General features: G+C 42.5%; 1 protein-coding gene across 9 annotated transcripts in view; it reads right to left on the bottom strand.

Moving 5' to 3' along the window:
* rims1b (regulating synaptic membrane exocytosis 1b) overlaps nucleotides 1-13,309 on the bottom strand; it is a gene marked incomplete at its 5' end in the record, with an annotated part of 68,488 nt that overhangs the window by 44,943 nt on the left and 10,236 nt on the right. For all 9 annotated transcript variants that reach the window (XM_084567253.1, XM_084567254.1, XM_084567255.1 and 6 more), the window contains one exon: nucleotides 3,634-3,847. In XM_084567253.1, coding sequence (XP_084423379.1) covers nucleotides 3,634-3,847 — 214 coding nt within the window. The remainder of the gene's footprint in view (nucleotides 1-3,633; nucleotides 3,848-13,309) is intronic.

Below are 13,309 nucleotides of genomic sequence, written 5' to 3'. Positions count from 1 at the left end.
TTGGCTGGAAAAACAACTTGGAACAAAGGCCAGCGCTGCTGAATCCGGAGGAGCGTCACTTCTACCATATCACTCCCACACTTCACACACATGACCGGTCACAAACGTACAGACAGGAAGGAAACGCGGCACAAATGACATATTCTGCTCTCTTGTTCATCGAAAATTTTCATCAATTAAAATGTAGCCTGGTGTAGCCACTTAACATGGTACTTGGGTTTTAATATTTAAACCGCTGCAAAGAAATACCTCTGCAAATAATTGGATAGTTCTACAACCAATCAGAGCCATTTTGCTGTAATTAAATTAAACTGAGCTCAGATCACGTGTACGACTACGTCACTGTTATAGGCAGTTTAGGCTTCTGCGTCAATTTGACAGCATAGCTAAGGCAACAGCGCAGACTCCACACAGACCCTAACACCGTAGCTGATGTGCACCTCACCAGAAATGTAACTACGTGCCGCGGCGACGCAGACAGCAAGAGCTGTGATTGGTCGCCTTGGTAGTAGTCGTGTTTCTCCTTTAGTATTTCTGGCTGTTTCCCCATCTCCGCAATTTTCGAAATTGATTGTTTTGGATCAATAAAGATGGAACACATCGAGGAAAGGTTAACTGAGGAGCTTCGGAGATATAAACATTTGTACGACTCGTCTTCGGCGAAATTTCAGCAACAGTTTGAGTCGCTATTGTTGACTGGCAAAACAGACACAGTGCAGACTAGTGTTTGGGTGGTGTTGTTACAGAGTGAGCCAGACTGACGAGCGCATAAGTATAAATGGCTCGCACGGGTGTAGGCTACGTGCACAGGTTACAGCGTCTATGTCCCACAGTATTTTAAATGAGCCTTTACTCTTCTGTCCAATTTGACTCCAGACCAACTTTCTGCCAGCAGGCTATGTTGGTCTGGCTTCCAGGATCTCCAGGATCTGTTTTGGTTAAATGCTACACTGTATAATAAAAGCAAAGATCTGAATCCAGGATTCCAGTGCTGCTTGCTGATTTATTTAATTTTTCTTTTTTTAATCGTTTATACTGCATTTTTATTGTTTTGTAACACTGCATAGTTGTACTAAATTTAGTTGTACAGCTGTGCAATATCAATCATCTGTCATTTGATTTGAAAGGATAAAAACTACAGAGTTATAATAATCAATGCAAGTATAATTCCTCACGCAAGTGGAGAACAGCCGCGTTATGATCTGCAAATAAAGCATGTATTAAATAGATTTTGAGGCTGATGTCTTCTAATCCCAGTTAATTCAAACTCATTCATTCATTGATCCGTTGTGTCAAAGTGACGCAGACACAAAAAACACTCTCACATCAACGCACCCCACTAATAATGTGAACTACTCCTACTGAAGCTATGAACAGTGTCTGTGTACTAATGCCTTTGAGTTCTTTTGAAATGTCTCTTTTAAATGGAGTCATATCACATCTCATGGCATTAAATTCCATATTAAAACATTAATTATTCAAAAAAGCCTGATTGACTGATGCTATTTTAAGCATAATTTCCTTTCGCATAAGTTCCTTGTTTGATGTGTCTCATTTATAGATCCTGTTAGTCTCCTCTCTTTGTTTCCAGGTAGCTGCCTGCCTGCTGTTAAAGTTATATTAATGACTTTACCAGCAGGTATACTATCTTTATCCCTTGTTCTGACGGGTCTTTCAGTTCTGCAAGCATGCAGCGCCCGTGTGAGCCTGGCCCCAGCTGGGATGGGCGGATACTGAGCAGATTGGGGACCAGCAGGCTGAGGGTGGAGGGTCCATAGTCAGGTAAGGTAACCAGAAGGAGGGCCTCTTTCATGGGCTGGAGTGGAGCCCAGACGATGCTTGGTTGGAAGAGGGCCGGGTCTTAAAATAGCGCAAACATATTTGGTTTAGAAGACACAACCTGGATCACATTAATAGTTATATCATGGTTTTATATTAGCGAGGCTTCTTGAGCTGGTAGGTTCGTGTTAGCTCCCATCAGTGTTTTGGTGCATCGTTGGTTTAAGTTAAAAATGTTTTGTTGATGTGTTTACTTTAATTTTCCACCATTATGTCCAGTACTTAACTACATAACTAACTAACATTCCCATCAGACGCAGCTATACGTAGCTATGCTGTAGATACTTATGTGTGCTAATTACAAATGCCAACAAGTTAAACTTGGATGTTTAACCCTGTAATTATATTCATTAGCATTTTAGCAGTTTTATTGTGAACCTGTTAGTATGGTAATATTAGCATTTAGCTCAAAGCGCCCCAGAACAAAATGACAGCTTAATGGCAATGGAAAACAGCAAGTAACGGTGTCAGGAAATGTGCCTTGAATGACGGCCCCACTGCCCCTGTCTTCTATAGGGCTGTAACCTCCAGCTCTACTGGTCAATTTGTTGGTTGATATCTTCTTCTCCAACCGAATTCTCAGTGCTCAGACAATGTGCAGCCAACATCTGCCGAACGTTTAATTATAGTTTGCTATCCCAAAAAACAAGCTTGACTTTCTTTAGAGGTTTTGCCCCTCATCCAAGTTGCACTTTCGCTTCTAAAGTCTGATGATGGTTTTAACAACGGTCCCCAAGCACTTCCAGCCCCGTTCCCACCTTCTGACTGCAGACTCTGGACATTAATGTGTCAGGAAACATGATCAAAACAGATTCCTTTAACCACAGGTAAGTATCTGGTCGTTAAAAGAGCTTAGTAATGCGACTCAACAACCAACAATGCGTCAAAAAAGGTTTGGCTGCAGAGATTTAAAGATGATTTAAATCTTTCAATAGCTCTTGAGCTGGAATCACCTAACAATATCGTTTTTCCTAAATAATATGAATATGGGTAGGTGTCCAATTTTACTGATCTAGACTTTTTTTTTTTGACGCAGATCACTCGATTGGTTGAAGAGTTCTCATTTGCTTGACTACATCCCTAAACTTCCATGTGTGCCAAGACTCATCGTCTCATATAATATGGTTAGATACACTGCTTTCCTTTAAACTTTCTTGAGGTACGATGTTGTCAGGTGGAACCAGTTTAAGCAATTAAACCAATTTCTTTGCAACAAGTATTTCTTGTTAGTTTGGAAGTGTTTGGATAAAAACTGAACGTAGACAGTAAACAGATGGATCCTACAAGAACGAAGTTTCTTTGAACGGTTAAGATCCTTCTCTGCAGAGTAATACGTTTAGTTTAAGGTCCCATCTGAACATTGTTGTTGCCCTTGTTGCCCTTTTTTCTTTCTTTCCTGGACATGTTGCTTGTGAGGAGCAGCTCTATCACTGGCTGACATGCTTATTGATGGCTGCAGTACTGTAACAAGAGACAAATGACAACACAGATGCTCTAACTGCTGTATTTCATGTTCAGGTGAGCTAAGGTGCTTCAGCTTATCATCATTCCACCACACTACAGCCTGAGACATACAACGAGCCTTGAAGGGCTGATGACTGGTGCCAAGCCATTCTTCCAATACACTTTGGTCTCCCCAAAGTGTGACCAGAAAAGCAAAAAATAACAAACAAACCCAAAAGCAGATGGTGACGAGGACACAGAAGCAGAAGGACCAAGTGTACGTTATCTACAGTGGGAATGAGGTGAGCGTGAGAGGGAGGAGGAAAGAAGCGAGGGAGGTCAGTTTCTCACATTGTTGGAACGCAAAGAGACCCGCCCTCCACAGCGAGCGCAGAATTTGGTCTGGCAGTAGGAGCAGAGGTGTCCGCAGCCGTCGGCAAACTTGGTCTTGCGGCAGATACCGCAGGTGGGCGCGTCGTCCTTCTGCTGGGTCTGCTGGCGCCGCGTCTCGGCCCCGATGCGACGCACCTCCTGTTTGTAGCTCTCAAACTGCTGGTGCAGTGTTCTGGGGAGAGACAGAAGTTGAAGATAGCCCATTAAAGGTACATCATGAAGACTTTTTGTACTTTGATAAACTTCACGCTTCAGTGCACCAGAAGAAGACGTGGAGGAACATCTGAAAAACGGAATATTTTTAAATCTTTTAGAAACAAAAAGCCTTGTAATGCATGTCCATGGAAAAGACGTTTCAGGTGGAACAAACTATCTGGTAATTAGAGAACCACTGGAATGGTCCCTGTCAAAAAATAAATAAATCATACAAGCAATTAAATGAAACTCCAGCTCAGTTTTGCACTCTCTGGCTCACAGCCTATCCCCTCCCTTGAGTTGGAAATAAGTGTGAACTGCAAATCAGGCCATGTGAAAACACCCACAATGTTGTCTCAACAGAACTGTCAAAGGACTACTGCATTAGCATTGCATTGCTTGCATATATGGCAACCCTATGATGGCAACCCAGACAGGAACTTTAATTACCGCTCCTTGAGAGAGAGGTTGACAGGAAGGAGATGGCTTCATTCACAGATTGCAGCCAATTTGCCAGTTTGTGCAAGAAGACAAACTCTAGTAAAGACTCCGACAGCACACTGACTTTCCAGTTGCGTCTGTGTAAATTGCATGGAATTCACAGTTCACTTCTGCATACTTAAAATGACGAACTCATTCCAAGTCTTTGAACACTGAAAAGACAGTTGGAAACCCTACTGGTTATCAGGGAACAGTGCTCTTGCTTAATAGTTGGTCAAAATGGCTCAGAACCCAAACGTATTCAATTTACACGATTACCTGGGTCTGTTGAAGGCAGACATGTCCTCCTGTGCGTATTGTTCAGCTGCTCGGTCGGAAACCGGTCCAAAACATAACACCTGATCGTTTGTCAGCAGCTTTTTCTGGTACAAATGATCAAACAGATAACGGTCCTCCACCATGACCCATCCGAAGTCCAGGAACCGTGCCGCAACAGCGTTGTTCTGGACTGTTTTTTTAAAAAAAGGTCTGTCTTCGTCTGTCTTTTTTGACAAGCAAGCCGTCCAAATAAAACATTAAGCAATTCTCAAAAAGCATACAGTCAAATAGAAACTTTCCAAGCTCTCTTCACTGGAGCCTTCCTAGCTCTCTGTGGCTCATTGTGCTGCAGCAGCAGACTGCCTCCATGCACAGTTGGAACAGGGAGGTGACTGGCGCTTTGGGACATGTCTTGGCCAATCGGCTGGCACAGAGAATGGCTGGAAACGGGACAGCGACTTGGTGACGTAGAAAAATGCAATCGTGAGGAATAGCTTCACATAGATGTCAAGGTTACAGTTCAGATACAAGCTTTGTATTCAGCATCAACAAGCCATTATGTCCTCTGGACTTCGCATCAAAGCCTCCGTGCCATCTATAATGCAGAACCAGGGCACTTTAAAGTTCAGTCATATAGGTAAACATAATAAAGATCATCGCTCTACCATAATAGCATGATTTCATACCATTACATCCATCCTGGGCTCTTTATCCATGGCTGTGCTTGACTGGGCGAAGCTTTGAAGAGGTATTATCTTGTAGCTACTGCGATAAAGTATCCAATTGGATCACAGATATCAGTGTGTGCACTTTCAACTATGTTTTTGCTAGTAAATGCTTCAAGCAGGCTTTGATTTAACTTTCAAGACAATGATGATAAATGGACACAGGACAAACCTTAACCATATTTCAGATGGAAAAACAACATGACGTCGCCACGGCATCAACGTCATAAACGTGACCTCTGACCCCGAGAAGCTATCTATCCTGCCAATGGGAGTCCAGGGGCTGAGCTGAGTCCAGGCACCATGGGAACAGCTGTCAGAAACAGAGGGTGCACCGCCGGTTGTCACGGTAACGTGGTGGCGTCAAGCACTAAGTGTCAGCGGGTGTCAGTGCACCAGCTGTTCCTGTTCTTAGAGCCACCGTTTCATAAGTCTTTTCTACCGTTTTTAACAAATTCAGCACACACTGTTAAAGCTGTACCTCATATAAAAATAAATGTCCGTTGTCAGCCTAAATCAGGGGTGCACACGTTTTTTTGGCTTGCAAGCTACTTTTACAGTGACCAAGTCAAAATGATCTACAGTATATCAGCCACAACATTAAAACCACTGAGAGGAGAAGTGAATTGACCATCTTGTGACAATTCAATGTTCTGCTGGGAAACTTCTGGACCTGGCATTCGTGTAGATGTTACTTAGACATGTACCACCCACCTGGACCAGAGCAGACACCCCCACCCCATAGCAATAACACTCCTTAATGGCATCCGCCATCCCCAGCAGGATGCAGCTTGACACACACAAACAAAAATGGTTTAGGAACAACTCAAAAAAGATGAAGAACAGCACAAGGTGTTGACCTGGCCTCCAAATTCACTAGATCCCAAACTGATCAAGTATCTGTGGGATGCACTGGAACAAGCCTGATCCACAGAGGCCCCTCCCCTCAACCCATAGGACCCAAAGGCCCCCACTAACATCATTCTGTTGCCAGAAGGCGGTCCAGTCCTTAAGGTTCTGGCCTCGACTGCATCGGCCCAGAAAGACATTAAGACTAAAAGTGTACAATTTTGTTCAAAGGAAATGAAATCTTAAATTTATACTGTGTTCCACATTCATTTACTTTCAACCAATAACATAAATACTTTTTTTTACACTTGTGCAGCAAACTTGGAAGTGTTACAGTCATTATGAAAATAAAAATCTAAAAGATATAATATATAGTCATTTGATTTAGCTTAACTCACCTGGAGATTGGTGAGAGGCCCCGACCACATGATAAAAACATAATCACACTGCATAGTCTCTCACAAGAAATTGTGCTACATGTCCTCTCAAGTAAGGACATGTACTTTGTGTTCAAAGGTTACATGTCTAAGCCTGCTGACTCCCCGGGGGTCAGCCAGCAAGCCTGGGATCACAAATGGTGAAGAAGTGCTAAGGTATTTTTGGGAGGTCTTCAGATACACGTGCCTTAGAAAGGACTTACGTAGGGAAATACTACTGAAAAAGGTTTACAAAAATCAACATTTTCCTCAGACATTTTAAAAGAGTAACTTAACATCCACATCCACCATTTCTGAAAGCGTCAGCAAGCGCATAACAACCTGAATACCACAAAAGGGACCATTCATATGGACTCTTCTCGTGAACAATTAATACTGGCAAGCGGACTAGGGTTGCAGGGACGCTACATAAACACATCAATTTGTGCGACGTTCTTCCCTCGTTATGCTGATTCCTGATGGCAGGAATGCTGAAAATGACAGATGAAGCCTGAACCTGATCGTTAGAAGTGTGGGAATTATTTTAATAGGGAGCCAATAAAATGCACACTTGCACAAGCATGTCAACAGAGAAGATGTGCAAGAAGCCTGGCGCTCTTGTCTACTGTGATTCACACAAGAACTAAACAAACAATCTAGAGCAGATGCTAATGGCTAGTATCTGAAATGGTGAGCCACTATGCTATTCATTACAGTAAAAAATAACCTTGTGTGTTACTATCTAACAGTGTTAGTCACAGCCGGGTTAAAAAAAAAGATTTTCCGATGCAAATTGATCTAATTTGAAAGATCCGATATTGACTCATAAAGTCCTTGGATCGATTGTTTAAATACACGCCATTTCCTGCATCCTCTCGTTAGAAACGACGCTGAAGTCATGCAAGACTGCTTTCGCATGACTAGTCCCGTGAGATCACGCAAAGGGATTAGTCAGCGTGGGAGGTAGATCTAAAACATGACAGAAGATTCAACTCTGAGAGCGCCGTCACACCTGAAAGCTGATGTGCGGCAGCATTTTGGATTTAAAAAGTATGCGGACTGGGGAGATCTAGACAGAAGCAAAGAGATGTGCAAGATGTGAGAAGCAGATGTGAAATATTGAGGAAATACAAATCTCTGAAACCAAATCGAATCAAATTGAGACCTTCTGTTCGGAGTCGACTCGGTCGAACCAGCCCTAGCGTTAGCATGTGGCGCAGCAGACGGTCCCCTGGAGGGTCCGAGTGGTGTGAACAGACTGAGCTGTCTCCTCTCTCTAGGTCAGCACCACAGCCCAGCAGGGACAGGGAGCCAGATGTGGGTTAGCCCAGCTGTGGCCTTGTCAAAACAAGTGTGAGTGCAGACACACAGGCATGCAAATATAAACAATGACACAGACATAGACGCACAGATACACATGTACGGGTTTGCCTTTGCCTCCGGCCTTGCATACAGTATTCAGCTCAGCAAGTCTAAGGCCTCCCCCTCACTCTCCCTCGCTTTCTTCACTTTCTCCTGTGTTCTCTCCATCTCTCCCTCGTGTGTCTCCACTCTCTCACCAGTCATTGGTGTTGAGTTGTTAATTAGCACCACTATGAATACATTGCTCAAGGATGGGGAGGGGAAAGCTGTGCGTGTGTTTGTGTGTGTGTCTGTGTGTGTGTGGCAGTACTATTTCTGTCTCATCAGCTGATTCCCTGTGACGCTTTGCAGAAGACTCTCAGTCGGAGGAAGGAATTTATAAAATACAAAAAGATAAATAAAAAGGAGGTTTTCAAGGGTTGTTTATTGAAATTTTCAAGCTCTGGCCACCGCCTGTGTCAGTGTTTGACACGTGTCTCATCCCACAGATAGTTAAAGGCGTGGAGTGTGAGTGGAGCTGAGGTGGGAGGGTGATGCCAAGTTAGTCACCTAGCAACCTGTGAGGACACCCACTTGTCACTCAAAGAGGCCATGCATTCAATTATACATACCTTAAATCTTGATATCATTTTAATCTAAATGTTCTCCTCTGTACAGCTGTCACAACTGGAGAAATTAGTTTTAATTAACAGAATTAATAGAGACCAAATAATTTATTTTTTTGCACCAGGCTGTAAACATGAAAGAACCCCGCCTGATGTCATGCATATGTTTCCTGAAGAGCAGGTTTGAAGCTCAGTGTGGTGTCTCTGGCCATCTCCATCTTGGCAGTGCCTGACCCCATCTACCTACTAACTAATTCAAAAATGGTGTAATAGGTGCAGTATGAGTGGAGCTGACGGAGACAGCTAACACCCACCTGTCACTGAAAGTAGCCACACACTTAATTATACATAACTTGATATAATGTAAACAGGTTAAAAAGTAAAAACCCTTATCGTCTTATAGAGTTCCTTATAGTTTCGTGGGGGTCTTTATAGTTTGTGTCTCAGAATTACTAAAAATATTGTACTGTTACGAAATGTGTAAAACTCCTAATATACAATATACAGGACCGCAAACTGGCAATTTATGAAGATTTTAGTCTTAAGAATAAAACAAGTGCTCTGGTACAATTCAAATCCAAACATTGCATGAGACACAACAAAAGGTGTTGAAAAAAAGATGTCTCCTTTTGATGAAGCTAGAGACCACGGAAGACAGCAGACGTGTTGACACATGCTGCGAGGAAACAGGGCGAGGGGATGGAGGTGGAGTGATCAGTAGATGGAAATGAAAGAGAGCAGACTGGGAGAGGAGACAGCAGGGTAAAAAAAAGAAGACAGGAAGAAGCAGAAAAAGAGCGAGTGAGCAGTGTATAAAACACAGAGTCCCCGAAGTCTTCATCTTAGAAAGAGATGGATCGACAAACTGCCGTCTACGGGGAGGAGGACGAGGAGGTGGAAGGAGAACAAGTGAAAAAGGAAAGGATGTACAAAAGGAGCCAAGACGGAAACAAGCGTGGGCCAGAGACCAGCGGAGGAGAGAAGCCGATGCATCCGGAGCCACTCTATAAATACCACTTGAGAAGAGGGGTGGATGATGGAAAGAGGATGGAGACAGAGCGATGGAAAGACGATGGGGAGGAAGATGAGAAGGAGGAAAAAAAAAAAAAACAGACAGGTCCTCTCAGGAAAAGTCAGTTTAAAAAAACAGTATCTTTCTGGAAATTAAAAATGTAGTTACATGTAAGAACCAAATCCTAAAAAGATATCCAAAGTGCCAAAAAGAAGCAAGAAAGAAAGAAAGAAAGGAAAGAGGAGAGCAACAGATGGGCTCTTAACCAAATGCAAACACCTTCTTTGTTTTCTTGTTTGCCTGGCATGATGTTCTCCATGACGACTTTTTCATATTTGGCTCCCTCCATTGTCAAGAGGCTATAAAACGGCGCTAACGTCATAATGCTAGCAGAAATAAAGCACCCAGATGGCCAGTGTGTGTCTAACTATAGGGCAGCGATTTCTCAAACAATCTGGTCAAGCCTCCCCTGATTCCCGCCTGTCATTCTTTCCAGGCTCCAACGTCTCTTCAGACTGCTGGAGTCACATAAACCTTTAGATGCTTTAGTACTCAGCTTGAGGGCAACAGTGATGAAGGTCAAAGTTTGGCTTTATGAATCTTCATATTTTTACCATGCAATCAAACTAACAAATGCGCATCCCCAAAATGTCTGTGAGACTCAGTCATCTTGTTCTTGCTATATCCAAAAAAAAAAAAAATGGTGAAACAAGGGCTACTCAACTTGTTGGGTTTCTTGAAGATGTTTCTCTGCTGTTTCAAGTTTAAATAGAAACATTGCCCACCTAAATCTTACATGACGAGGGTCTGTTAACCCTCGTCATGTAAGTTTCAGATGGGCTACACACAGAGGTGGACACCCTTGGATCGGTGGCGGAACATCTCCAAGAAACTTTACAAGTCAAGTTGCCCTTGTTTTCTTGGATGTATCCCCATAACAATAACCACAAACCATCTACAATTTGCACAAATGAGAGTTTGAAAAGTCAGAAAATGATGCATGATGAGGTTTGTCGTTAAAGTGTCAACTAGATGCAACAAAAAAGCATGAAGCGGGTGACTTCAACGTCCACTGAAGCTTCTGTTCACGTTACTCATCATGTTTGAATGGAGCTCTTTAGACAGCATCGTCTTGTTGTACTCCTCTCCTTCTATAATGTTTAAATGAAAAAACAATTAATATTAGTCTAATTATAAAGAATGAAAATGTCATTCATTTGAATTTTCTTTTTCACATATTCACTGACTTCCCTTTAACTTGCATCACAACACGTTTGGATGAAAAAGTAGCCAGCGTATTGTCTGTTCACCTCCTCTGCTAACGTCCACAGACGTGAGGTTAAAAGCCTGCAGTCGTAGAGAGCTGACACGTGATATTGGTTTAAGATGATGGCGTACAGTTTGGGGCAGACAATCCTCAAAGACATCTGTGGAATCTTTAACTTGTTGAATCGCCTGCAATCATCTCCAAACAGAGGTCAAGTGGAGATGTGTGATGGTCCTGAATGGGAAAGAGTGCCCTGTGGTCCCTGTCTTGCCACAAACCTTCAGAGCTTCTTTACTGTCGGGTGTGAAACCAAAGGTGAATAAAATATTCTTGTATGTAGACTGGAATCTCAAATAAAACAGCCACTCAACATGCACGTGTACTGAGGTATCACTGCTGGTCCTGTGCGTCTGGAGAGGTTAAACGAACAGACGTGATGTTGTCTTCGGCCTGTAGCATCAGACTGCAGCAGCCCCTCCCACGCATTGATGTTGATAAGTCTTTTATTGATGTTGTGAGTGTTTTAGCCATATTCATAGAGCAGAGTGTTTTTTTGGCATGGACTCCTCAGCGTTTGAGTGTCCATCACTCTTTCTCTCTCCAACTTCTGCATTTATATTTTCTGTCTCTTCCATTTATATCCCGCCAACTGTCCCTCCATTTCCTTTTCATCCTTTACTTCTTTTCCTCTCACAATTCACTGTCTGTTCTGTTGGGCTATAAATACATATACAGTTCACTTTGCTCTCATTGCCTTCTCTCTGAAAAACTGAGGCACACGTAAAGAAATCACATGTAGCGTAAACGACCTCTGACCTCACACAGCCTGCCGGGCGATGTATAAGCCATGAGTCTAGCTGGTGGAGTAGTTGTAGAGTAATCATGGGCGACCTCTAATCCCCTCACTATATCCCAGCAGCCGCTCCATTACTCGCGTCATCATTTGTGTTCACATCAAGCTACAAATGACAGTTCTTTACTTTTCACTGCATGCTGTGACCTGGTACTTGAGGGTGGATAACTGCCTACCTCCACTTTAATGAAGTACGTATGTAAGGAAATTATAAATCTCAGTGTTCCTTTATAAGAAAACGCCAGTTCAAGACATTTCTTTCCTTTGTTTTCCATAACAATCCTTTATTTTTCAGTACAGGACTACATGGACTATATTATGGCCACCTAAAGGAAACAAAGAGAAGTGTACTTACATCCTTTTTTGTTCAAGTTGACTGTTGGGATAACCGCTAATATATAAACAGGTGATAAAATATAAGATAAGAGAATCTATGGAGCTCTTAATCTGTCTTGGGGGTTTGTTACGGATCAACGCTTAATAGGTATAATACCTTATTATGAGTACATTTAAATTCAATTATAGCTGAATTTCTTTACAACTAAACAGTTCTGATTGGTTGTATGACTATTCGGTAATATACAGAGGTATTTATTTCAGTTGAAATGCATAACAAAGTCCAAAATGACGCGTTACCAGACTCATATTCTGAAAAGAGCTGAGTCTGACTACACCAGATTAGGAATTACTTTCAAGAAGACCACCAGCGCACAGAAGAAGGGAATGACATCAAGACAAATGACTGTACTGATTTGAGTTTTCAGTTGACAAGCTGACGATTTTTGAGTCTAATGGAGCCAGAAATTATTTGGTGGAAACAGCTAGAAACTGGTATTACATTTTCAAAGAGGCTGGCTGCATTAGTGGAATAATGTAATATGAAATTGTTATGGTTACTCACTTTAGACACTTCCTGTCTGTGTTTTCCCTCTGGTTGTATAATCGGTTTCTCCTCATGTCTTTTGTCTGCATGCTCCTCCCCACGCTGGCTTCACCTGTGTCTCGTCATTCCATCAACCCTTATGTGTGTGCGTGTGTGTGTGTATATATATAACCCTGCCTTTTCCTCTGTCCATGTCAAGTCATCTGTGAAGTTCTGCCGTTGATGTTTCCTCTCTTCCTGTCTCCCTTTGTGTCCTGTGTTTGGGTCCTACCTCAGCGCTCTACACAAATAATATGACATGTGTCTGTATTTCCTCTACATATCATTTGCAGTCGTTTTTTGTTAGGGCGTTTCACCAGCCTTTAAAAAAACGAGCAAGGTCAAGAAATATGGATCTCAACTGTAGTTTTGACACTGAAAAAGGATGAAAACCTAAGCGGAAAAGCAGGAGGAGAAGAAGAAGAATCTAGCTAATGACATAATATAGGCTGGAAGCCAAACTACATCCAGAGTCTATCCGTTGGGAAACGATTATGCTACTGCAAAGATCCGTTGGGCCAATCAAATCGTTTGGGTGGGCTTCGTGTGTTGATGGACAGATGAGTAACAGCGATGTTGTTATATACGTCATCTCAGCATCATGGAGATGAATTTGTTTACAACATAATGGCTCTGATTTGTTGGAGGACTAGCCAATAGTGTGTAGAG

The sequence above is a fragment of the Chelon labrosus genome (assembly GCF_963514085.1).
Source record: "Chelon labrosus genome assembly, chromosome: 2".
Lineage (NCBI taxonomy): Eukaryota > Metazoa > Chordata > Actinopteri > Mugiliformes > Mugilidae > Chelon > Chelon labrosus.
Note: the sequence above shows the minus strand (reverse complement) of the source record. Positions and strands in the feature narration are given on the sequence as shown.